Source organism: Piliocolobus tephrosceles, chromosome 2 (genome assembly GCF_002776525.5).
Source record: "Piliocolobus tephrosceles isolate RC106 chromosome 2, ASM277652v3, whole genome shotgun sequence".
Lineage (NCBI taxonomy): Eukaryota > Metazoa > Chordata > Mammalia > Primates > Cercopithecidae > Piliocolobus > Piliocolobus tephrosceles.
Genome location: NC_045435.1, coordinates 151,477,125 through 151,504,920, shown reverse-complemented (window position 1 = coordinate 151,504,920; position 27,796 = coordinate 151,477,125). Strand labels below are relative to the sequence as shown.

At 43.8% G+C, this 27,796-nt stretch overlaps 1 protein-coding gene across 6 annotated transcripts in view; it reads right to left on the bottom strand.

Annotated features, from left to right (window-relative positions):
- RFTN1 (raftlin, lipid raft linker 1) overlaps nt 1-27,796 on the bottom strand; it is a 204,481-nt gene that overhangs the window by 78,553 nt on the left and 98,132 nt on the right. For all 6 annotated transcript variants that reach the window (XM_023207354.2, XM_023207349.2, XM_023207351.2 and 3 more), the window contains one exon: nt 15,177-15,285. In XM_023207354.2, the coding sequence (XP_023063122.1) occupies nt 15,177-15,285 (109 nt within the window). The remainder of the gene's footprint in view (nt 1-15,176; nt 15,286-27,796) is intronic.

Genomic DNA, 27,796 nt, shown 5'->3' with positions numbered 1-27,796 from the left:
AAAACAAACAAAGACAAGAAACAATACACACAATAACTAAGTAAAAACAGTAATGTGTCTTAAGAGGTGACAAGAACTGAATTCAGGTAAAAGGAAACTAGAGGAGACTAAAGGGAATCCAAAATACTAGGGTAGGGAGGGACAGGAGGCAAGTTGCTGTTTTAAAGATGGGTGGGAAAGTAGGTGCACTGAGGTAACCTGGAACAAAGATTTGAAGGAGGTGAAGGAGTTAGCCAAGCAGATATCTAGGTACAGATGCACCATAGACGTTATGTTCACTGCCAAGAGGCCAATATTCACTAACTACAGCATGAAACTCCAATGCACATAAGCTAGAAAGTGAAATACACCATTTATAAACATTCATACACTTTACAGCCTGGATAACCTAATGATCTCCTGGATTTTACTCCCTAAAATGTTATTTCTCAAAAATGAGAGAATTGCTCTGACATTTATATACTTTCAAGATCTCTCACAATATAAGGACTCTCTCGGTTACTTTATTTTGAACAGCAAGATGCTTATTGGGCATCAAAGCTAGTTTGGGACATTTATTGAAGTAAGCTGATGGACTTTTTTGTTTTGAGACGGAGTCTTGCTTTGTCGTCGAGGCTGTAGTGCAGTGGCACAATCTTGGTTCACTGCAAGCTCCGCCTCCCCGGTTCACACCATTCTCCTGCCTCAGCCTCCCGAGTAGCTAGGACTGCAGGTGCCTGCCACCACGGCCAGCTATTTTTTTTGTATTTTTAGTAGAGATGGGGTTTCACTGTGTTAGCCAGGATCGTCTCGATCTCCTGACCTCATGATCTGCCCACCTCAGTCTCCCAAAGTGCTGGGATTACAGGCATGAGCCACCCTGCCCTGCCGGACTTTTTTTTAAGGAGGAAAATAAATCTGAGAAAAAATTAAAATAATTCCTACAACATGGAAAACAATTCGGGTGCTATAGTAGGCAATCTTCTTAAAGATGGTTTTAAAAAAGCAATGCAGGGCTAGGTATGGTGGCTCATACCTGTAATCCCAGCACTTTGGGAGGCTGGAGTGGGAGGATCACTTGAGGCCAGAAAAGGCATCTGAGACCAACTTGGGTAACATAGCATGACCCCATCTCTATTAAAAAATATATATATATTTAAAAAACTTGCTGGGTGTGGTGGTGCACACCCGTAGTCCTAGCTACTTGGGAGGCTGAGCAGGGAGGATAGCTTGAGCTCAGGGTTTGAAGTTGTAGTGAGCTATAACTACACCACTGCACTCCAGCTTGGACAGCACAGTGAGACCCTGTCCCTTAAAAACAAACAAAAACAAAGCAATGCAGGAATTCTACACACAAATGAACACCAATGAGCCACTGAGACATGAATGAATCTCACAGACACAGTGCTGAGCAAAAGATGCCATTTATGCAAACAGGCGAAGCCACCCTTTGGTGCTAGAATTTAGATAGAGGTTTCCTTTGGAAGGGGAGCGGGGAATTGTGGGTGTGTCTACAGGAAGGGTTCAGGCTGTTGCTTCTGCTCTATTAATATTTCTTGAGTGTTGGTTACTCAGGTGTGTTCATTTTGTGCTAACTCACTGAGCTGCACACCTATGATTTATGCACTCTCCTGTATTGATGTTATCTTCAATAAAAAGAGGTGTTTTCTATTTTTTTAAAGAGCAATGTGAAGTGTTTCCATTATGGAGATTTCTTATTGACATATGAGCTGAACAAGAAAAAACAACTATCCTAATGTGATGTGAATGAGCACTATGACTCAGGACAGAGTTTACAGAGATAGCATCATCTATGAATTTTAAAAGTGCTGAATCCCAAACAATTTGGAAGAAAGTAAATAGGATGAGCTTGAAACTGTGTTAGATGGCCCTGAAAGTCATGCTGGTGATGATAAAGGCACCCAAGTGTAACAATGCATGCAAAAATAGTACAGAAATAAAATTGTTCTGTGAGATATAAACATAGGGAAAAAACACCATTTCCAAGTTTATACAATTTATATGACTTAAAATATGCATGTGCAACTCAATTAATATTATAAGCAGAAATTATCTCAAATATATTCCTAAAATGTTATATGACAAAGTTGGCCCCAAACTTTTTAAAAATTTTCATGGAAAAAATAGGAGACTGTCTTTTAGATCTTGACATATATGCCTTATATTGCTCTGTGCTCTGCCTCCCCTTATGACTGAGAAGACTCAATCACAAATGCTTTGTGTCAACTTAGAAATTATGAAAAACTGAAAATTGTTTAAATAAATGAATTCTGCAAAAATACACTGTCCAAGATAGTAGCCATTAGCCACATGTGGCAATCAAGCACTTAAAATACGACTCATGAGACCAAGGAGCTAAATTTTCTTTCTTTTTCTTTTCTTTTTTTTTAAAGAGACAGGGTATCACTGTGTTGCCCAGGCTGGAATGCAGTGGAGTGATCATAGCTCACTGTAACTTTGAACTCCTGGAATCAAGCTATCCATCCCCTCAGCCTCCTGAGTGGCTGGGATTACAGGCATACACCACCATGCTCAGCTAATTTTATTTTTATTTTTATAGAGAGAGGGTCTTGCTATGTTGCCCAGAATGGTCTGAAACTCCTGGCCTTAAGCGATCCTCCTGCCTCTAATTTTAATTTTAAAATGAAAGCAATATGAAATATTTTCCTGTTAAGTACAACTTTACTTTGTAGAATATTTCACTCTAATTATTGAAAAGTAAGCATCCAAATTGAGATGTGATTCAAGTGACACTAGATTTTCAAGACTTCGGCCTCCCAAAATGCTGAGATTACAAGTGTGAAAGTCTGATGTCACTTGAAGCCTTGAAGGAAATCTGTAAAAACTTGTAAAAATTTTTTAAAAAGTAAAATATTTCATTATATGTTGAAAAGATAATATTTTGGATATATTGGGTTAAATAAGACATATTACTAAAGTTAATTTCACTCTTGTTTTTACTTAACATGACTATTAGATGTAAAATATACATAGATGGTTCACTTTATATTTTATAAGACAGCGTTGCTAAGGAATAAAATGCCATTTTTGATCAGACACCTCAGGGGAGAGATAAAAGAAAGAAAAATCAAACCTGGAAAGACTGATATTTGAAGATCTGATTAACAATATGGCAGAAAAAGTCCAGGAGTCGGGAGAAATATCAGAAAGCAGAAAGGAAAGGGAGAAACCAGTGCATCTTTTTAAAAATTTTTAGAATTAAAAAAATTTTTTTTTAGAAACAGGATTTTTCTCTGTCACCCAGGCTGGAGTGCAGCAGCATGATCCTAGCTCAGTTAGTGCATCTCTTAAGTGAAAGTGGTCAGATTACCTGGGGCTGATCCAGACAAGCAGAGCAAATTCTATCTACAATTCCACAGCTGTCAACAAATCCAATTGACCTAGTTTTTGCTAGGTGTTAGAAGATTGCTATATCTGTTATTAAAGACACAAGAAGAATGGCAGAAGTGCTGAGCACATGTCTTTCTAGAGTGAAAAAAGAAAGGAGGGAGTTTTTAATTGCTCTGCTCCAAATCTTTCTTCCCTCCATTAGAGGTTTCAGTGAGGATTAGAAAACACACAGTTACACCAAATGTCTGGGACAGGAAGATTTGTTTTAACGGAACCAAGAAAATGCAATAAAGTACTAGATTCATTTGAACCTATGGCAATTTGGTACTTTTGGAAACAGCCAGGATTAGTAATCATTTTAAAAAGAGGGCTGAGCACGGTGACTCACACCTGTAATCCTAGCACTTTGGGAGGTCAAGGTGGGTGGATGACCTGAGGTCAGGAGTTTGAGACCAACCTGGCCAACATGGTGAAACCCTGTCTCCAGTAAAAATATAAAAATTAGCTGGGTGTGGTGGCAGGTGCCTGTAATCCCAGCTACTTGGGAGGGTGAGGCAGGAGAATTGCTTGAACCTGGGAAGCAGAGGTTGCCGTGAACTGAGATTGCGCCATTGCACTCCATAGCCTGGGCGAAAAGAGTGAAACTCCATCTCAAAAAACAAAACAAAAAAAGAAAACCTGTCAACAGATGAATGGAGGAAAAATTGTAAGAGGTGTGCGCATGTGTGCGTAATGGAGTATTATTCAGCCTTAAAAAATATCTTGCCATTTACAACATGGATAAACCTACAGGACATTATGCTAGTGAAATAAGGCAGACACGAACAGAAAAATAGTGCATGATCTCACTTATATGTGAAATCAAAAAAAAAAAAAAGAAAACATCAAATACATAGAAACAATAAAACACTGGAACTAGGGCAGAAAGGAATTGGGGAGATGTAAGTCAAAGGGTACGAAATTGAAGATATGCAGGATGAATGAGTCTGGAGATCTAATGCACAGCACCAGGACTACAGTTAGTATTTTATTGTATACTGGAAATTTACTGAGAGATTTTAGGCACGCTTACCACAAAAAATGGTAACTATGCAAGATATGTTAATTTGCTTAACTATTGTAACCATTTCACTATGTGTATCAAACAGCATGCTATAAACCTTAAATATGTACAATAAAAATAAAATTTAAAAATAAATAGAAGAGAGAGAAGAAACTGATCCCCCACCCCGCCTGCCCCACTGACTACCTGTGATTTTTTTCCGTGGTTGGTAGGTGGTCAATAGATTCCTCATTGATTTGGTACATTTTCCGAAGTATGTGCTATGGTATAGACAGGTATTTGGTGGGTCGGTCTGTCTGTCTGTCTGTCTGTCTCTCTCTCTCTCTTCTCTCTCCTCTCTTTTTTTTACTTTCTTTCTCTCACCTTGAAAAATACAGCGGTATTTGGAGAGGAGGAAAAGCCAGGGGAAAGTTCTCAGGTCATTTTGAAGAATGCCAAGTTAAATTAAGCAAGGAAGTTTTGCACCTGGGACCTCTTCAGAGCCTTGACTCTTTTAAGAAGCATCATGGGCCGGGTGCAGTGGCTCACACCTGTAAACCCAGCACTTTGGGAGGCTGAGGCGGGTGGATCTCGACGTTAGGAGTTCAAGACCAGCCTGGCCAAAATAATGAAACCCCATCTCTACTAAAAATACAAAAAAAATTAGCTGGGCGTGGTGGCGGGCACCTGTAATCCCAGTTACTCCAGAGGCTGAGGTAGGAGAATGGCTTGAACCCAGGAGGTGGAGGTTGCAGTAAGCCGAGATTGCACCACTGCACTCCAGCCTGGGTGACAGAGCAAGACTGTCTCAAAAAAAAGAAGCATCATGACTCTCCAAGAGAGCTGACAATGCGCATGGCCTCCGAAACATACTGGATGAGGAACACTCTTACCCAGGAGCATTCCAGGGAGGGTGCAATCAAGAGCCATTGGCTTGGATGGAAAACAAACTCCACATCTTCAGCCCTTTTGGCTTCACTCACAGCCAATAACAAACACGACTGACTGCTGTGAGCAAGAATGGTTCAGAGACAACAGGGGCCAGAGGCTGTGGGCTGCCCCAGTCATCCACTCCCAGACTCCTCTGGGACCCATCTCAATAGGGTAAGGACAAGGTAACATCCAGGTGCCCCATGACCACAGCCAGGTCCGGGAGAAGGAGCCGCTCACCCATCACCTTCAGGAGCTCCCAGGTTGGCCTATAATCAACCCAAAACACCAGGCCTCAGGCAAAGTCATGTGAGCCTTGATACCATCAACCTCCTAGCAACAAGCGGAAAGGAGACATCCCCTATCCCCCTGCCTCCCCTCCCCGTGGCTGGAAACTTGAGATGACAGTGTTATGCCAGGCCCAGTCTCTCCCTGGAACAAGGCATTCCTGCTCACACAGCTGCCACCTCCCCTTGGTTACTACCTTCTGCTTCTCCTCTGGTCATCTGCCTCCTCCACTAGCTCTAGAATAGTTTTACTTCCTTGGATGTAGGGTAATTTCTCTGCAGTCACGGCAAAGGAGTACAGGCCTCACAGCAGCCACAGGCTGTCCACAGAGCCAACAATAGGCGACTTGTCTATTCTGTGCACATTTTTTAGGGATCCCAAGTTATTTCTTTCTGATTTAACTACAAGTCATTTTATTATTATTTCATACTATATGTGCTTCAAATGCTAAAAATTACATAAAATTGCAACGCTTTACATGGGCAAGTTCTAATTCCCTGGTCAGATATTAAAACCAGTTGCTCAATACAAAATTATATTAAGGAGAACAACAAAGATAATTCAGCAAACCCATGAGAAAAAAAAAAAGAACATCTTAAAATTTTAAATTAAAAAAAAAAAAAAAACCCTTAGAACTATCCTAGGACTAAGGCAGAAACACACAAGACCTCTATGGGATAAACGGCAGCAGTTTTTAATTGTACCCCAAAAACATTTTGGATCAGGCCTCACAAAAATACATGCGGCTTTTGTGGAGTTCGCCAGTGACTTCATGGCCACTCCAGCAACGGCTGTTTCTGACATTAGTCTTAGGAGTTAGTCTAAAGGGCTGATAACTCCTCCATGGCTGAAATGCCCTCTTCCTCTGGCTTCCATCCCCCACGCTCAGCAAGTTTCCCTCTGACCCCTCTGGCTACTTACTTTTTCTTTTCTCTGAATGCTGGAATTCCCCTGGGCTCAGTCCTAAGGCCTTTTTCCTTCACACCCTCCCTTCCTTCCTGGGCGATTTCATCCATGACGGTGGTTTCAGTTACCATCTGCCAGCGGGCGTCTCCAGCCCAGACCTCTGCACAGAGCTCCTGAAGCACAGACCTCACGGCCTGTTCCTCAGTCATCCTTATCTCAGCAAAGGGCCCTTAATCCAGTGCAGAAGCCAAACCAGCCTTGTCCTCTCCCACTCCACGGTACCTCATTACCCCATCCAGAAGCAACCCTGGTGGTCTGCCTGGCTCAATATTTCTTAAATCTACCTACCTCTCTGCATCTCCATCAAGACGCTCCACCTAAACTAAACGACAATCTCTAGTCTCTGAAGAGCTACTCCAACAGGGTCCTAACCACACCCATTCTTGCCCCGCAAGCCAGTCACTAACCCGCAGCCATTCTGATCTTTCCAAAGTATAAATTTGGAATCATTCTCCAGCTTCTCCTGAAAGCCCTCCAGCAGCTTTGCACTACACTTAGGATAAAGGGCCCCATCCTCAGCCTGGCCTGCAGGGCTGTATGGGGGCCCGACTCACTCTCCAGCCTCACCCCACCTCACTCGCCCCCTCTGTCATTTGCAGGCAAGACACAGTGAATTCCCTTCTGCTCCTCAAGTCAAACGTGCTCCCTCCCACCTTGGCTTTGTCTGAGCTGCTCCAGGAGTCCCCACCATCTCCACCCTCCCTTCCCTGTTGACCCTCAGGTCTTGCTATGCACACTTCATAAAGCACTCCCCCAACACCGCCAGCCTGGGGCAGGCCCCTTGCCATGTTCTACTCGACAGCGCTCACCGATTTGTGATCCTACAACCCTCGTGTGCCCATCTGCACCGTGTCTGTGCCCTCAGCTAGACTCCAAGTTTCATGTGACCAGGGCATTACCCAGACCGGCTTACTAAAGTATTCCCAAACACTACCAGCAAAGATTTGTTCAAAGAAATGTGAACGAAGCCTGACCCACTTGTGCTGGATGGTAGATTCCCGCAGAGGGAGAAAAATGAAGCATAAGAATGTATCTCCTTTTTTGGGGAGTGATTGAGACAAGCGTATGACCCCTTCCCTCCCTCCAGCTTAAATTAACTTCAGCTAACCTCTCTGGACAGAACAGGAAGATCACAGGCCAATAAAAATAGCAAGAGGACAGAGGATCAAGAGAGGCCAGGGTGGGAGAGGAAGTTTATAAGAAAACAGCAGCCTCCAGGTAGCAGCTCCTGCATTTTTTCCTCCATTAGGAACATCTAAGCCTGTAACCTTCCTCCTCCCTCCCCTGCCAGCATCAAAGGAGGGGATGCCCATTCCCTTGTGCCCCTCCCATCTCACCCCGCCTGGAACCTGCCTCTGTCTTTTATCACCTCTTCTCTCCCAATACCTTTCAGCTTAAAAAAATGTTCAAATCTTCCAGGCATGGTGGCTCATGCCCGGAATCCCAGCACTTTGAAAAGCCAAGGAGGGGCCAATCGCTTGAGCCCAGGAATTCGACACCAACCTGGTAAAACCTTGTTGGTTTGAGACCACATGGTGAAATGCTGTCTCTAACAAAATTAGCTGGGTGTGGGAGGCTGAGGTGGGAGGATCATCTGAGCCTGGGTAGGTCGAGGCTGCAGTGAGCTGTTATTGTGCCACTATACTCCAGCCTGGGCAACGGAATAAAGCCATGTTTCAAAAAAAAAAAAAAAAAAAAAAAAAAAGACGGGGTGGGGGCTCAAATCTCTTGTTTAAACTGCTCTTCTGTCCTTCTAAACATATTTACTTAAGCCCATGGCGGGAAGGCCTCTGCCTGTTCTACACCATGACAACTGCTCTTGTAAGACTTACCAGTGGCCAAACCCAGTGGGCCCCTCCCACTTGACATCCTCCCGGCTTTTGATACTATTCTCCATGTCTTCTCAAAGCATGCTCTTCCCATGGATTCTGTAATATCACACTCTTCTGCTCCTCCCTCTACCTTGGAAAAGTGCTATTTTTCTTTCTCTGGATTTTACCAAAGTATATCTCCGTTATGAATCGGGAGAAAACTGGTCCCTCACCACAGATAGCGTGAGACAAACTGGTCTAGATCTTGCAGTCTTTTTAATAGATCTGTCTGCTTACACTGAAAAACCAAGAAACCTCACGATATAAACTTACCAACTTCTCTAAAATAAAGCCAATTCTGGGTCTCTAAAATAAAGCCAATATTTCCATCAGGCATCAGAGAGCAGACGCTACCCCTTGAGATGGGCGTGTACCACTGGATGACCATCCTCACCACCATTCCTGCCTGCTCTCAGGGTTGACACCTCAGACACCCACATCTCTGTTCCTGGCCTCCTTGCAAGTCCCAACCCAACAACCACAGTTGCCTTCTGGAATGTTCCCTGAGTGGCCCCCGACCCCCAAGTCTCTACACAACCATCCCTGTTCTCATCACCTCTGCCCCAGGGGTCCTCATGCTGTGTTCTTGGTCCTTACAGATGACCCCATGTCACACCTGAGTCACTCAGGTGTCATCCTTGGCACCTCTCTCCCCTTCAATGACACAAAGGTTTAGTGATTATTCCTCTCTTTCAATGTATCCATTAACTTGATGCTTATGTATTAAGTCCTGAAGATACAACAGTGAGCAGGGCACCCCACTGCCCCCGCAAGCCCTGCGCCAGCCACCAGCTGTCTTCCACTCTGAGGACATACTCATTGCTGGGATGACACTCCATTTTCTGCCTTTACTTCCCCCAACACCCACCCTCCCCAGGTTCATCTGTTTTAAATGTCACTATTCTCTTGGTTTGTGGGTGGGTTCGGGTGCAGCGAGCACAGGAGAGCCTTTTTAACATAATTTTCATTTCACTCTGAATCAGCATCTTACCCTAATTAAAATTAGACTCTCTGCACTGCACTTGTGGAAATGAAGCTCTGAATACTCAACAATCAGCCAGAAAGTAAATGTTGAGTCATTTATATAACACAGGTGAAATTTCATCATCCCAGAGGTTCGGGATATTCTGTTTCATTAAAAGGAGCCATTGAGATGTTTACATCTGTCAAGGTGCTTTCTTTAGGTTGAGGCATAAGTAGCATCATTCGGTTTTCTGAAGGACAATGTACTTGGTTTAATCCAGGACAGCACACTCATTGAGTGTGCCTGGCCACCCCTCAACGGTCTTCATTGCAAAGGCTCAGTGGGCCAGTGCAAGATGAGCCTAGTTCTTAAGTTGATCAGGGAGGTCAGGAGCTCCATCACAAAAGGGAGTCAACCTGGGGAACAGAGCCCAGAGCTGAGGGCCTGAAGGCAAAGGCCCCCATGTCTTGTCTGGACAAGGGCAGAGAGTGTGGCTTTCTCCTGCTGGCAGGACGAGGCAATTTCCATCAGCAGAACCTGGGCAGCAAGGCCTGGAGCCCATCCTTCACTGAGGGGACGCCTTCGAGGCACTCCAGCGTCTGACCCCATGTACCCAACATGTGTTACAGCCATTTGCCCCCTATTCTCAACCTCACATCCTGGCTCCGACAGCCTCCGCCTCTGTCCACAAAGGGACAAGCTATGCAGGAGAGGTAGCATGGCCAACTGCCCATGAACGTGGTCTCTGGGTCCAACAGGCTGGGTTCATATCCCACTCCTGCCATGTGCAGTTATAACTTTGGGCAAAGTGCATAGCTTCTCTGTGTCTCAGTTTCATCTGTCAAATGAGGATAAGTCTTCACAGGCGAGAGATGAGGGTTAAAGGTAGAGTGGACATGAGCACTTCAGCATAAGATTTGTCTGATGCATAAAGAGGATTCCCTCTGCAGAGTAAAATCTTATTTTAAATTTAAACAAACCATAGAGACACAAATATGGGCCAGCAGCATATAAGAGACAGACACACCCATATTTATTTATTTTTGTGTGTTTGTTTTTCTCCTGGTTTTCTGTATTTCTGCCCTGGGCCTCCATGCCATTCCCTACATCTTTACAGTAAACTCACCTGACTCACTGGAGCTCGCCGGACTAGGGCTCTGCTCCACAAAATCAAAGGAAGCCGACCCAGAATAGGCTTCCTTCTCTCTTTGTCCATCCCACACTCAAGCCAGACAGGACTTGGCTCTTCCTCAGCCTTATGCCTTCAGCCCATGCTCCTGTCCACGCCGGCAATAGCACAGAGCTGCCCACCTCGCCTCTCAGTCTCCTCCAGTCTCAGTCCCTCACTTTGCAGAGCCCTCATTTTACACCTCTCCGAAGCTCTCTCCGGTCCACCTAGCCAAAGAACCTTCTGGCCACTCTGAAGCCCCTTGGCTGCCTACTCGTGCCTCTCCTATGGAGGATCTAACCCAGGCTCCATCATTTAGCAGTTCCAGTCCCTGGGCAAAGCCCTCTGCCCCTCGAGCTTAGTTTCCTGGTGTCTAGAAGGGAGACTCCACTGTCATTCTGGTCTCTCACACGGAACTTTTGAGAGACCAGAAGCACATGCCAGAAAGTGTGCCCAATGACTGAAAACTTCAAAGTCCTCTCCAAACTGTAGGCCTTTCCCATAGATGCTCTCATGAATGAACAGTAATTTGCAGATGAACACGTAGGCTCTTCATTCTGTGTCACTCTGCTTTACAATCCTCCGGGAGCTCTGAGGAGTGGGAAATTCCAGAGGACCCCACGGATCTGCCAGCCACACAGTCTCTGGGTGCACCTGATGGGCTGGTTGAGCCCTCATACCCTCATACCAAAGGAATTCTGGCAGCACCATCACTCTCTCATAGCTTCTCAATTCTTCATCCCTCAAGCATTCGGCTCTAGGACTTAGAAAAAAAATGTCTCCAAGTCTGCCCATAACTCTGCATTTTAAATGTTCTGTTGTCCATAATAACTAATTTCCATAAAGGGCCAGTAGGATGGAGCACAGCAGGACACAACAGGAGAAAACAAAATGCAGTAATGTAGATTTCATTTGACCAGCTAGAGCACTCAGAGAAATTGTCAGACCACATCAAAAGGAATGGAGTCATCATCTTTACACAACTCCCTTCACACTCTCTGAAAAGTCATGATGGAGGGGGGCATAAATTACGGCGTCTTCAGCTAATTTTACATGATACAGACACAAGTGACTTTACTTTTCCTAATTGTGAGAAATAATGAAATCTTCTTTCCCTCCTTCTATCTGTGTCCTCTATCCAAAGGTTCTGCTAATTTAAAACATTTGGTGGAAAAATAATACTGGGGCATTGTTCTTATAAAAAAAACTAATCATTCTGAGTTTAATTCTAATATGCAGAGAAGAATATGAACCTGTCCTGCCTGATGGTACTATGACAAAACGAGTTAATTACCATCTCATCCTAAGATGAATCTACTTGTCATAGGAATAGGAGCCATTATTTCACACAAAATAATGACCCAGATAGAAAGTAATGACTGCATCTAAGGCAACCAATGACACAGCTTCATCTTGACCTAACTGAATGGCAATTAACAAGTGTCACCTCTACATATATATAAATAGGGCCAAAGCTATTCATTAAATATTTGCAATGAAAAAAACCCACAAATGGTTTTTAGCATTCTTCTTCCTGGGAAGCACCTGTGGTCTTCTACCTGGTGTGATGACAGAAAAATTTACACATGTAAAATTCAGCCATCAGTTGGAATAGCCCTGGGCGCTGGAGAAGTACATGGAGTTGTCCTCTGCTCTTTGCACACAGAGGTGGTATTTTCTTTAGAAATTATGGCCAGCAACAGAAAAGAGGAGTAGGGGGAAGGGGACCCAGTTCCATTATTTTGTCCCACTTCTTGTTGTCATGGCAACTGGACTAGAAACTAAAACCACAGCCAGCAACGACAGCGAGAAATGCTGGGTCTTTCCAAGTCCAGCCCTGTCCACTGACAGACAATGCGGGGGCTAATGGAGGGGCAACCTCAATACACCTGGCTCCTCCAAGGCAGGAATGACCATAAGCCACATTTCTGTTTAGAGGAACAGAGATGGAACTCTGGGATAGACATCTGGAGGCACTCCAGGTCAGAAATCTCACTGCTGCCCTGGTGTGCAAGCTGTCCAGTCTGTCTTATTTAAAAACCAAGTGTATAACAGTAGCAGGATGATATGATGGGCTTTAAAGCATATTATTTTCAAAATGTTAAGAACAGAATTCTTATACTATAAGTATTCACTTAATGTTATCAGTAGGTTCCTGGGAACTGAGACTTTGAGCAAAATGACAAATAAAACCAATTTTCTTCTCAAGGTTAAAACTAAACCACATTGAATGAAATTGAGGACCTGCTGTATGCTGTTTCACTAAAAGTCAGTTTCCAAGAACCTACTGACAGTGTTAAGGACTTATTATACAACTACAGAATGAGCAGGTGTCATTTACTTAACAAATTACCTGATGAATCATCAGATACACGTGTGTATGCACACAATCAGTGGGAAAAAAAAGAATGCTGGTATAAAAGTTAAAATAAAGACTGGCTAATGTCCTTCAGGGCATAAAAACCCTAACTTTGAAGGCATTTTCCATTGGACAGATGTACATCTCCACTTAGGTACTACAGAAACGATACCCCAGTAGCCCGCAAATCAGGCTGTTTCCTGAAGAACTGAGACAGGACCACTGTCTCAATGGGTCAGTCATGCAATGACCTAATTTGGTTAAGACAAAGTCACCAACTCATATCAACTCATATGTTTTCTTTCTTTTAAGAGACTGGGTCTTACTCTGTCACCCAGGCTGGAGTGCAGTGGTATAATCATAGCTCACTGTGGTCTCAAACTCCTGGGCTCAAGCAATTCTCCCACCTCTCCAACCTCTAGAGTAGCTAGGAATATGGTCAAGCACCACCATGCTCGGCTTTTTAAAAAGACTTTTTAAAAATTGTTTTGCAGAGATGGGGGTCTTGCTATGTTGCCCAGTCTAATATAAAACTCCTGGGCTCAAGCAATCCTTTTTGTCTCAGCCTCCCAAAGTGTGGGGATTACAGGCTGAGCCACTGTGCCCAGCCTCAAATCACATGTTTTTAAAGAGCATATTTGAGAGTGGGCAGAGCCTCATGCCTTCCTTTTACCCGCTAACCTCTCAAATATTCCAAGCATCTGAGTCTTAATTACAAAACCATTTCTAAAATGATTTTTTCCCGGTATTCAGATCATAGGGTAAATTCTATCTCTAGGATGTCCCTATACAAGTTGATTATTTGCAGCAATCCAAACAAAGATGGCTCTATTTCTATAGAAAGCTACATGAGTTATAAAAACACTTGTGTTCTCAGGCTTATGCATATGTGAACAAAAGCTACTTGCCCCACCCCCCATTTCTTAAATAATAATCTGAATTCTACCCGAGTAGAAAGAGCCTCCCTCATCCTAGTACAATTACTAGAAATTCTGACCTCAGAGATCATCTGGCTCCCGGTCTACGGCCCATAGACCTACACGTGAGCCATACATGAGTGGCTACTCCCAGAGTCCCTGGAGCCTGAACACTCAATACATGTTGAAGGGAGGGTGGCAGCAGGGAAACAAATCTCCTTTAAAGGGACAACCTAATCATTTCACTGTTCTACAAAATTCCTCTCAACGCCTTCCCGCTGCCTTTACAGTCCAGTCCCAGCTGTCTCTGGCCCCTTCTCCGGACCCTCACTCTCCCCCGGTGTTCTTTTGATTCCTCTCGCTCCCTCCTACCTCAGGCCCTCATGTACACTGTTCCCTGTTTGGAGGGCTCCCCAGACTGCCCGAGCACAGCCGCATCCCCAAAGACACCCCGTCATCCTTCCCATCTCGGCTTCAGGTACCTTCTAGATCCCCTTGCTCCTCAGCTCCGGCCACTTCCCGCTGGTAAAACTCACTAGTTCGGCTGTTTTATTCTCTGTATCCCAGCATCTAGTACTAGTCCTGGCCCAAAGCTGACAGCTGACAATGTTTATTAACAAATTCCCTAATTGGCTGATTGGACCTCAAATCACAATCACCTGTATGGGGGTGGGGAATTGTCAATTACTAGGGAACACTGGGTAAGAAAGAACAAGATAAGCATCAAGCAGTGAACTCAGCTCCAGTTTGGGGCTGGGACATTCCTTCTGTGGTAAATGTCATATTAAAACTCAAGCAGACCCTACGGTTGGGCACAAAACCTCATATGGCATGAAGAAAGGTTCAAAACCAGACACATTTCTGGGCAGATATGAATTCCCTGCAACTAGGCAGTTTTCCCTGGTATGATCGAATGTGGGTGGCCCAGGACTCTGGCATGCTCCCACACGAGGAAGGGAAGGGGGCTTGCAGCAATGAAGACCCATAGATTAAAGGAAGGTGGGGTCTGGGAAGTCACATCACCTTGAGGGTTTGAAAGGAGTCCTGGTGCTGGCCTGCAGCTCTGTCAGCTGTTAACCCTACTCCAGCTGGAAAAGATAGGACCCAGGCTCCTGCATGCCTGGGGAGGAGGGGTTAGCCATCTTGTTCCAGAGTCAGCTCTGGAGAGGGCTGCTCCCCTGTGGGGCTGCCAAAGGTTTAGGTCACAGCTTTTGCATGGCCTCTCGAGTGTGGCTAATCTGCCCTAAGCCAGCTCCCTGCCTGTTCACTCAGGTGAACACTCGCAAACCTCTTCAATGGTACTCTGACTGCAGCGCTCACCTTCTTAATGAACTCTGGGATGAGTTTCTGGTCTGTCAGGTGGTCTAAGGAGGAACAGCAATCTAATTCCAAGATGTAGCCTTCATTGTGAAGATCAGTTTTCTGAGATCTGAAGAGAAAGAAAAGCACACACACAAACAGATTAATATCTTGCATAATTTGGAGACAGTCTCACTCTTGTCACCCAGGCTGGAATGCAATGATGCAATCTTGGCTCACTGCAACCCCCAACTCCCAGGTTCAAGCAATTCTCCTGCCTCAGCCTCCTGAATAGCTGGGATTACAGATGCCCACTACCACGCCTGGCTAATTTTTGTATTTTTAGTAGAGGTGGGGTTTCACCATGTTGGATAGGCTGGTCTGGAACTCCTGACCTCAGGTGATCCGCCTGCCTTGGCCTCCCAAAGTGCTGGGATTATAGACGTGAGCCACTGTGCCCAGATGCATATTATTATTATTTTTTTTTAAAAGAATCACTGGGTCTTTAATGAAGCCCCAAATTCTTTCCTGAAAGTAATGCCAAAAAGGCACTGATGAAAAATAGTTTATGGAAACTGCTCTATTAATACATACAGATCCACATCATAGAAAGACCTCCAAGATGCAGCATCATGTAAAACACATCATTATAGAATGATGGGTTTGGTACAATACAGCTTACATGTTACACACACACACATACACACACATACAAATGCTCACTCCAGTAATGTCTATTTCCCATTGGTTTATATCTGCCAGGGCACAGGAAAAGAACAAGACATACACAAAACCAATAACAGCAGGTACCCCTGGGGAATGGGGAGGGCTTATGTGGGAACTGGGGCTAGGTGATTATGGTATGGGTGTGGGGGTGGTGATCAAACGTGACTTTAGCCATAATCCCTAATTTTTTTCATTTTTAAATGAAAAGGATATATTCCTATATCACTTAGAAAATTAAAAATTAATTTTAAAAAGACTTTAAAAGGGTTCAACCCCTTTAGAGGGCAATCTGACAAAATCTATTGAAATTAAAGACGCATTAAAGAAAGACTACCAAGCAACTAAAAGAAATTCTGGGAAAACAGTGTGGGTGTAAAGGGCTGTCTGAGGTGAAGGCCTGCGGTCTTGCTGTCAAAGGAGAGGCTTCCCAGCACACCCTGCCATCTCTGCACACAGGGACTGCTTTCCAAAGCACCACCACACAGACATCCCTGTGACACAGCACAGTTCAAAACTGCACCCATTCAGGAGAGCCAGCAGCAAGAGCTCACCAGGAGGAAATTCCACCACTTCACAGCCATTCACAGGCAGGGCTCCTGTATGACACTCTAGTGGAAGCCACGTGGTTGTCAGAAATTGAAGGGGATTCCTTGGCCCAGCCAGGCATAAGGCAACAAGAGTGGTCCTGCAGCTACTGCCAGTGGTACTGGTAGAATGTGCTATCTCTCCTAGGTGGCTTGTGGTATTGGGGAGTGGGAATTAGAGACCAAGGTTCCCAGCTCCTTGTCCAGGGCTCATGTACACAGCTCATCTGCACTGGTGGAGGAGGGAGCAGAGTCCTCCTGGCCCACTTATGAGGCTGCTCTACCAAAGATGGGCCTCTGCAGCCCCTGTGAGAGCAGGACTGTCCAGAAAATCCATACAGCAGGTGCTTCCACACTGAACTCCTGAGGTACATGCATCTCACCAGTTTCTAACTGTGTATCTACTGTAACATTTTAAATGAATTTCTAAGATTCTTATATAGCATTAAAAGCAATTAGGCTACCATTAACCATCTGTGTATGATTCACCTTAAATTTCAAAGTGAAAAAAATGAAAGAGGATTTGGTTTTCCTCAACTGTGCCACTGTGATTTGGTAAGCAAACTTCAACAGCTTATTTTTATTTTTCTTTCTAACATACCCTTCCAAAGGTAGGGCACTGTGGTGCACACATTCAAAATGTAAAAGAATAAACTGATTTCAATCTGGGACAAACTAATTCCAAAAGAATAAACCAATTCTGAACCCTAACCTTTTTGCCTTAATACTTGGTCAGAGACTAGACTCGTGTTTTAATTTCCTCCCTAAACAAAAGACCTATTAAGGGGAATTAAGGCAGATGATTCCAGACTTTTGGAAGAAGATTCCAGACTTTTGGAAAAGAAGACTTGGTCAAGACACACTGTCATACGTGTCATGTGAGGTCTCAAACAACAAAAATCAGGATGAGGGAAGGGGGTTCTAAAATCTCAAATCCAGCTGCTCTGTTACATGGAAACTAATGTCAGTCTATATGAGGTTATGTAGAAATATCCATTGACATTTCAAACGAATAGACTAAAAAACTTTTCAAACGAAAAGACCAAGTCAATGCTGTGTCCATTAAGTACAATGTTCATAGGATGAACAAAAGGAAGACAAGTCTGTCTGCAAGCAACTCACAGCCCAGATCGATTCTAGGGAATCATCTTTAGCATAGAATCTAGTAAGTACCATCTTTGGTTCTGGAACAAGAAGTTCTATAACAAGAAAGGAAGCTCTGGTCCATTTAATCAAATAATTAACTCAGTTACATTTGAACTGAAAGGAGCACAGAAGATTAAGAAAAATAGGCATTACAAATTTTTGAGATGAACCATGGAAAATTACATCTCAGCCTGTGGTTTCTTGGAAAAGCAAACCTCATGCATATTGCGGAACAGGTGAGCAAGTAATAGGCATTCCCCTGCCTTTGAGAATTAGCTCCTCAATTTGAAATGAAAGGATTATAACACTGAAGAATGACTGAAAAGGACAGGAAGGGGGAAAGATCCCTAAACCCCTTGAGGACAGATGCTGGCTGCCAAGCCTTGAAGTCAGCACTCTGTGATGGTGCAGCTGTGGCCTCACAGAGGAGGAGCTGAGGCAGAAGGCACAGTCACACAGAAACTCTCTCCTTGCCACTAATCCTATGAAAAACAGCATTAAATCCACTAGCAAAGTCCTTTAGGGCTACCAGAGGGAGTTTCTGGGCTTCTGGGCACTGGAGGTGGGGAAGTGAGGTGGTTGTGGGAGGACCATGGTTGCTGTGGCAAATACACCCTAAGATGACCCTCCCCCAAATCCCCACCTCCTGGTGTTCACACTTTTGGGCAATCCAGCCCTTTGAGTGGGGGCAGGGCCTGTGACCTATGTCTACTCAATAGAACATGGTAAAGGTGATGGATGTCGCTCCTGTGATGGCATTATGTTATATGACTCCCTCTGAGCTAGAGAATCCCTTACTGGCTTTGAAGAAGAAAGCTGTCAGGAAGAAGGAGAGAGTCACATGGCAAGAAACTACGGATAGCCCCTGGCTAACAGCTGTAAGAAAACAGAGATCCCAGTCCTACAACTACAAGGAGATGAATCCTGCCAACAAACTGAGGGAGACTGGAAGTGAGGCTTTCCTCAGTTGAGTCTCTGATGGGACTGCAGCCCTAGCCAACACTGATATTACAGCTTGATAAAATCCTGAAGCAAAGAACCCTGATAAGCTACAGAAACTATATGATAATAAATATGTACCATTTTGAACCATGAAATTCGTTATAATTTATTACAGAGCATAGAAAACGAATACAAAAAAAAAAAAAAAAAGAAAATAAATACAGTTCCTGGGGAGGAAGACATGGCAGTTTCATGCTTAGAACAGGCCACCCACTGGTGGCCAGGACTAGGCCCAAACCCACAAAATTTAGCCAGACATCTGACAGCAGCCTCCATCAGGTGAGGCGTGTTCTGTGTCCCTGAGGGCAGGGACCACCCTGGGAGACAGAAGTGGACATGTCCTAGAAGTGACTTCCAGGGGCTGTGGCCTGGTTGTCCAAGATACCACAGGACAAAGGAATAAATATTCTGCTATCAACCTAGTTTCTATGAAAGAAGCGTTAACCTGAAACTCCCGGCTGAGCAGGCATTGCCACCTTCCTATGGGGTAGTGGAAATACCAGGTATGCTCCCCAAAGGGCCATGTCATTGTATCATCCTGGAAGAGAATATGGGAAACCACCCAGCTTCCCCTGGACAGAAGTTCAGATGGCTTGCACTTTTGGGAAGGACAGAGATATCTGATTTTAAACAGTAAGTAAAAGAAAACACAGAATGCATTTCTGGGGATGCACGCAGGGTTGACTAACAGCAAAAGCCCCCCTCCCCCGCCCTCCACCCAGCCTACTTTATCTGGAAATTAACACTAAGCATTGTCCAATTAAATAAAGACACTCTGAGAAGAGTATGACTAATAATAAAATATGCTTCCCCATCACTCACTATCCGCAACTTGGTAAATTCCAACAGATTTACTAGTTAGAGGCTACTGGTGCTAGAGCTAACTAGAGGTAGGCAATACACCAGCTGGGAGCCTTTGGGCAATTAAACTTTCTGTGCTTCAGTTTCTTTCACTATTGAATGGGATATTATACGGCGCTATCTCTTAACATTGCTCTAAGTATTAAATAGGACAAAAAGAAGCAAAGCCCTTAGCACAGAGGTACAACATCCAGGCTCAACAAATCCTACCTGCTACGGGTCTATTATTATCATCTATAATTGTGTTCTTACTTTTCCTTCCTAGCACATTTCACAGTTCATAATTACTCATTCATTCATTAAATATGGACCAAACTACTACTGTGACAGGTACTATACTTTAGCAGTCATCAATAGATAGAAGAAACAAAATCTCCGCATTCATGGAGCTAACAATCTAATAGGAGGAGAAAGACAATAAGCAATAGTAATGCATGAGCACCTAACAGAGTATGCCCAATGGTGGGAAGTCTTGGAAAAAAAAAAAAGAAAAGGGCTGGGCACGGTTGCTCATGCCGGTAATCCTAGCACTTCGGGAGGCCGAGGTGGGAGGATCATCTGAGGTCAGGGGTTAGAGCCCAGCCTGGCCAACATGGCAAAACACTGTCTCTACTAAAAATACAAAAATTAGCCAGGCATGGTGGTGCATGTCTGTAATCCCAGTTACCTGGGAGGCTGAGACAGAATTGCTTAAACCTGGGAGGCAGAGGTTGGAGTGAGCCAAGATCGCACCATTGCACTCCAGCCAGAACAACAGAGTGAGACCCCATCTCAAAAAAAAAAAAAAAAAAAAAAAAAAGAAAGAAAAGGAAAGAAAGAAAGAAAAAGAAGAAAGAAAAGAAAAGGAAAGGAAAAAAGAAACAGAGCAGGGTAAGGTAAATGGCAGGGGCAGCAAGGAGACAGTTGTAGTTTTAACGAGGGTGGTCAGGATAGCTGCACTGAAGAGGTGAAATCTGGAATAAAGACTTCCAGGAGGCAAGGGACCGGACCATGGTAATATCCAGGGCATGAGCTCTCCAGGCAGAGGGAACAGCCGCCCATGCAAAGGCCCTAAGCTGAGGTCATGCAGAGAAGCCCTGTGGCTGGGGCTCAGTGCAGAAGGGCTCAGGGAGGAAGACACAGTTGGAGAGCCTCAGGGGAGCTGGATAGTATAGACATTCAGGCCACGGTGAAGACAATGGCTTCTACTCAGAAGGACAGAGGAAGCCCATGGAGGGTATGGAACAGAGAAGTGACATGACATGGTAAATTTTAAAAAGGATCTCTCTGGCTGTAAGGGGCAGCCAGGAGCCCATCTAAGTGGTCCAGGCAGGAGATGATGGTGGCTCAGAGTGGGTTGGCAACAGTGTCCTAGCAGCAGTGAGAAGTGCTGGGTTCTAGTTACATTTCCGAGGTAAAACCTTCAAGATTTTCATACGAACAGGTTGTGGGGTGTCGAAGGAGGAAAGCAGATGAAGACGACTCCAAGGATCTTTGCCTTAGCAACTGGGAGAATGGATGACTTTGCCAGAACTATGATGGGGAAGGGTTGGGTGGCACAGGCTTAGTGGGGGAAGAAAGATAATTCAAGTTTCAGATATGTTGAATATGACATATCCAGAAGACATCCAAGTTGAGATGTGTGGTAGACAGTTGAGTATATATATATATACTTGAATATATATACTCTGAATGGCAGGAGTCTGAATGGCAGGAGAACAGTCTGGACTGCAGGAAAGGCAGCTAGAGATATAAATTTGGGAGTCATCAGCCTCCGGGTATTACTTAAAGCATGAGGCTAGATGAGATCTCCATTAATGTAGCGAGAGAAGGGTTAAGAATTTAATTTTGGGACCCTCCACCATGAAGAGGATGGGGAGAAAAGAGGATAAAACAGCCAAGAAGCTAAAGAAAGAATAACCAGGGAAGAAGGAAGAAAACCAAGAGAACATGTTTGTTTTCCTGGAATTTAAATCAAGGGAGCAAGTCAAGGAGAAGGGTATGAGACATCCTGTCAATTTCCTCAATTAACAAATGTATAATCTTCTCTCCAATTTCCTTATCCTCTTGAAATCCCAAGAGGAAAACTGGATTTCATACACCCTACGCAAATAGGTGTGAAGAAATCTGTTAATCTGTTTATATGATTATCTGGCAGATAATCATATAAATTGGGCAGATTGTCAAATTTAAATGTTGATTTGGGTTCAGAATAGCTTGGCTTCTTGAAAAAATAATCATCCTCTTGCTGCTGAGTCATTTCTCAGAAACAGCCTGGGGAAAAATGAACTGAAAAGAGCTCTGACCCATCTCACATCTTGGGACTCCTTCTTATACAGAGCACTGGAGATTTGAGAGGCTCTACTTCACCATTCCAAATGAATTTTCTGAAAGAAGTGAGAATAAAAGGATACTATGGACAGAGATGTGATTTCCTGAAAATCAAGAATGAATAAGACAAAATGAACTCAAATCCTTACAGTGTAGCAACATAGTTTTAACAATGCACATAAGCAGAGTTGTTCTGATTGCTGGAGACAATGGAGAAGCCACTAAGACATCTGAGCCCCGTTAAGTTTTAAAAAGCCATCACAACATGACGACTAAATGCAGTGTAGTACCCTGGACTGGATCCTAGAACTGAAAAAGGACATTAACGGAAAAATGATAAAAATCTACAGTTTAATTAATAGTGAAGTACCAATGTCAATTTCTTAGTTTCACAAACATAGTATGGTAATGTAAGATATTAACGGTGGTGGGAAACGTGGGGAAGTGCATATGAGAATTCTCTGTAATACCTTTTGCAACTTTTCTGTTAAATCTCAACTTATTCCTAGGCAGGGTATGTTGTATCTGCCACTCTCCTAGAGATTCTCCTTGGGACATAACTGAACAAGTCCATGGAAAAGGGAAAAATAGACAGAGTGACTTACAGAGATGAGTAATCTGGACTCTTGCATTCTAAGAGGAAAATAAACCTTCAAGGAAAAATACCAGGGATACGGAAATAGAAGACTGGGGTCTGTGCCTCCTCTGGTTAGAAAAACTCAAAACTACTTCCAACTTCTTGCTTTCCTTACTTTTTAAATTTTTTTATTATGGTAAAATACACATCACATAACATTTACCATTTTAATAATTTTTAAGTGTACAATTCAGTGGCATTAAGTACATTCGCAATGTTGTGCAACCGCCATCACTATCCATTTCCAGAACTTGTTTTTCTTTCTTTCTTCCCTCCCTCCCTCCTTCCCTCCCTCCCTCCCCTCTTCCTTCCTTCCTTCCTTCCTTCCTTCCTTCCTTCCTTCCTTCCTTCCTTCCTTCCTTCCTTCCTTCCTTCCTTCCTTCCTCTCTCTCTCTCTCTTTCTCTCTTTCTCTCTTTCTTTCTTTCTTTCTTGACAGGGTCTCGCTCTGTTGCCCAGGCTGAAGTGCAGTGGCATGATCAGGACTCACTGCAGCCTCAACTTCCTGGGCTCAAGCAATCCTCCCACCTCAGCCCCCCAAGTAGCTGGGACTACAGGCACATGCTACAATGTCTGGCTAATTTTTTTTTTTGAATTTTAGTAAAGATGAGTTCTCCCTATGTTGCCCAGGCTGGTCTCAAACTCCTGAGATGAAGTGATCCTTCCACCTCAGCCTCCCAAAGTGCTGGGAACACAGGCATCAGCCACCGCACCTGGCCTCCAGAACTTCTCTGTCATTCCAAACAGTCCTCCTTTCTTTAACACCTTATATCCAGAACTTGGGCCAAAACTGAATGTGAACAAGTGAAAAAAACACACACACACTAAATAATGCTTGTCAAACAAACATATGAAAGTAGATTTGGACACTGAGCACTTGTACATGAGCCTTTCCTAACTGCAAGGAAGGAGAGAGCAAAGAGTCTACGTGCCCACATGCCGGAGAAATTCAAATGTCAACACAACTGGCTACAGATGTCAGGGTTATTTCAGAACATAATAAAAGACCACCTATTCTGTGTCAGGCTGACCTCATTACTCATACACAAACATCAACTGTAATGAAAACTGTGTGCAAACTCAGACGTACCTGGAGATCTTCACTCACCACCACCCCAGCGTCTGCCAAGGGTGGTGTAGTCATTCTCCAGGCAGAGGAAGGGTCAGAGGGCCAAACGAGGGCTGCAAATTCAAAGGCCTATGGGCAGTGAGTGAAAGATTCTTTCTGAAACCAAAGCACATAATCTAGACATTTTGTTCTCATATAAAAGCCTGCAGCTTTGGCCTTCCAGGCTCAAGCAATCCTCCCACCTCACCTTCCTGAGTAGCTGGGACTATAGGCGTGCACCACCACACCCGGCTAATATTTATATATATATATTTTTCGTTTGTTTGTTTGTTTGTTTTTTGAGATGGAGTCTTGCTCATTGCCCAGGAGTGTAGTGGCGCGATCTCGGCTCACTGCAAGCTCCGCCTCCTGGGTTCATGCCATTCTCCTGTCTCAGCCTCCCGAGTAGCTGGGACTACAGGCACCTGCCACCGTGCCCGGCTAATTTTTTGTATTTTTAGCAGAGACGGGGTTTCACCGTGTTAGCCAAGATTGTCTCGATCTCCTGACCTTGTGATCCGCCCGCCTCGGCCTCCCAAAGTGCTGGGATTACAGGCGTGAGCCACCGCACCCGGCCTATATTTTTTATAGAGACAGGGTTTTGCCATGTTGCCCAGGCTGGTCTCAAATTCCTGGGCTCAAGCGATCCTCCAGTTCGGCATCCCAAAGTTCTGGGATTACAGGTGTGAGCAACCGTGCCCAGCCTTGTCTGACCCATTGAAACAGCCCCTCACTCTGCTCTCACAGTGGTGGGACCTAACCCTTTCCTAAGACGTTAAAATAGCATTTTTGTAACAAGTACTGCTACAGCTTATGAGTGCTTTAAATATTGGTGATTGTCACAGGCAAAAGAGTTAACCCTCAAATCATTGACAAAGTGCCAAGTAGTAAGTTGAATATGCATTTTGGTCTCATGAGAAGATCTAAAATGAGGCCACTAAAAAACAATTCCCTGTCAAAAAATTATTATAAACTACACTTCTAAAAAATAAGTATGTGACTAAAAACTATGACACACATTACTTTTAAATAATAAACATGTAATAAATCCCATTTCAGCTCATAAACCCCTTAGATCTCTTCAAAGACCATCAGTTTAAACGATGTCTTCTTTTTCCCAGGACATTATGAAAAGGAGAGAGAATGTGCAGTTCATCAATGGGTTATTTTTGCTTCATTTAGAAATAATCAAAAGAAATGGTGACAAACACAAACAGATTACTAGGCACTTCTCCAGCCAGGAAAAAAAAATACTAAATGTCAGTTGACAGAAACAAATTCTCTATCTCGGGAAACAGGAAGGAATTTTAAGATTTTGTTTCCCAAAGCAACACCAAGCTCAGATAGAATAATCAGAACAGTTTTTTGTTTTGTTTTGTTTTTTGTTTTTAAAGAAGTATTAGGGAGAGAACTGAGCTATAGATCTGAAAGAGATTTGTCAAAGAAAGAAAAAGAAGGCTATTCCTAGTTTCATTAACTCATGCATAACTAATGACAATAAAAATCTCCACTTAGTCATTCACCTATCCATCACCTACTTGGCTGCTGACCACATATGAGGGATTGAAGGCGCTGCCCTCAAGTCTAGATCCTGCCCTCAAGTCTAGATAGACCGTATATAAAGAGAAATGCTATGAGAATTCAATTATTTCCAGTGTCAAGGATCAGGGCAAAATTGAAGGAGCAAGGCGTGTGTGAGCTGAGTCTTTGAGTCTGTATGGAAGTTAGTCATGGGACAATGGATAAAAGGACATTCTAGGCCTGAGAACAGAAATTAGTGAAGACCTAGATTGAGAAAAGCATGAGTTATATGATGGAAATAATAAATAGGTCAGTTAGGCAAAAGCTGTGTGAAGGTGCGGGTTGCCTGTAACTCAGCAAGGGCTGTAACAACAAGCCTAGGGAATGTGTGGGTGAATCCACTGTTAGAACGAGTCTGTGACTGTGGGCTCTGCAGTAACCGGGGCAGAATAGTGGGAAACAAAGTTAGTGAGAAAGGATGGTACTCGCCTTAACTGTGAAGTAAAGAAGAGTCACGGGTGGCCTTAGAAAGATACGACGACAGATTCTGGGAAGATTAAGCAGGCGGCAGTGTGTATGATGCAGGAAGAGGGGAAATATATTTTAGGACAGCAGCAATGAGAACTGTGCTGAGATTTTTGTCGAAGGGAGTGGGCAGATGGAAGGGCAATATTTCTTGTCCCTGCAATTGGTGGTGGTTGTGGGCAGAGGAATAACCTGAACCTTCCCAAAGATGCTCCCAGTACAATAGGAAAAAGGTTTCCCATAATTTTATGAACGCTCTTTGCAAAAAGAACCAAATCTACACAAATGCAATGAGGCTGTTGGAGTTAAAAGTTTCCCCTATAGCAAAACTGAAGAAATACTTGAAGAAAAAATAGTCAAGTAAAAATCCTAGCGAATCTTTAAATAACACACCTCAGTATAGGGTCCCCCAGTGGAGTTGTGAAGTAGGAAGCACAACGAAGGAGAAGAATTTACCCACAGATGAGTCACTGTCCTTTCTTCCGACATTCCCTTCCCCTTCCACCAGAAGACATTCAGCACTTCTGTTGAAAAGAGTTTGGTATCTCTGGGAATATTCTGGACATGACGGGGGAGATGTGCAAATGATACTCCCACCACACACTCAGGGAGCTGTGCACGCCTACTGGGGACACATTACTGGGGACATTCAACTATCCGATCCTGCTATTTATTCTAGAGAAATCATCCTATCTCACTGCTTACTGACTGTCAGGGCTGGCTCCCTGGGAGACAAACCATCAGCCACTGTGCACTACAAGGAGGGCACTGTTAATTGTAAAGACCAAGAGGAAAACAGACAAACTTTGCCTCGGTGCTCCCTGTCTAATGGAGTTGTGAAAGCATTTCAATCCCCAGCGAGCTGGGCTACAGAAAAGAGGAGAGCAGCCACACAGAATGGGAGCTGGGGGAGGGTCCTGCTTTCTCTGGAATGCTGCAAGGCTCCCCTTTACATTGACAGATGTAGAAAGAACTAATATTAGTAGCGATGCATAATTAATAATATTTTAACGCAAAGAGAACACTGAATAAAAGCAGTCTGCCTGACATTTACTGGTTCAGAAAAGTCACATATCTGCAAACAAAAATAGCAATAATAGCTTTTTGCTATTGTTAAAAAACACACTGATAATAATTAGCAAAGCAACATAGGAACGATGTTCATAAGACTCTCTCATGGGCCTGTCCAGTTAGGTTACAAGAAGCTTCTTCTCTATGTGCGTTGAACACACATGTTCCACATTAAACTTTGCTGATTGTTTTCTTCTTTTCCAAAACATCCCACCTGAGTTAGGTGAGAGAAATGTTCTATATCTGCACAGTTCAGTAAAATAGCCACTACCCATGTTTTGCTACTGAGCACCTGAAATGCAGCCAGTGCAACTGAAGAAATGAATTTTTAATCTTACTTAATTTTAACAACAAATGGCTATACATGGCTAATGGCTGTGTTACAGGAAAACACAGCTTAATTCTGTTCTCAAACTTTAATATGTGTACAAATCATCTGGAACCTTGTTAAAGAACAGACTCTGATTTGACAGGTCTGGGTAGGCCTGAGAGTCTCCATCTCTAAGAGCTCTCAGGTGATGCTGATGCTGCTGGTCCATGGATCACACTTTGAGTAGCAAGATTCTGACTGCTTCAGGAACCACCAGTTCCAGTGAGTCTCAAATGCTGAGTGGATCAATTGTCTCCAAATTTTTCTGATCACACAGCCTGCCAGAAAAAAATTCCTGAGTACCACTATACTAACATCTTACATATGTTATAAAACAAAACATACAAAACAGAAAATCGTAAACATGAGAAATGATGAAATAAACAATATTTTATAATGATGATCACAGTGAGGTCACACTATTAATAGCTAATACCTCAAGGCAAAATATACACTTGAAACGAGATTCATTGTTAAGAATAATGGAACTGGCCGGGCGCGGTGGCTCAAGCCTGTAATCCCAGCACTTTGGGAGGCCGAGACGGGCGGATCACGAGGTCAGGAGATGGAGACCATCCTGGCTAACCCAGTGAAACCCCGTCTCTACTAAAAACAAAAAAAACTAGCCGGGCGAGGTGGCGGGCGCCTGTAGTCCCAGCTACTCGAGAGGCTGAGGCAGGAGAATGGCGTGAACCCGGGAGGCGGAGCTTGCAGTGAACTGAGATCCGGCCACTGCACTCCAGCCTGGGTGACAGAGCGAGACTCCGTCTCAAAAAAAAAAA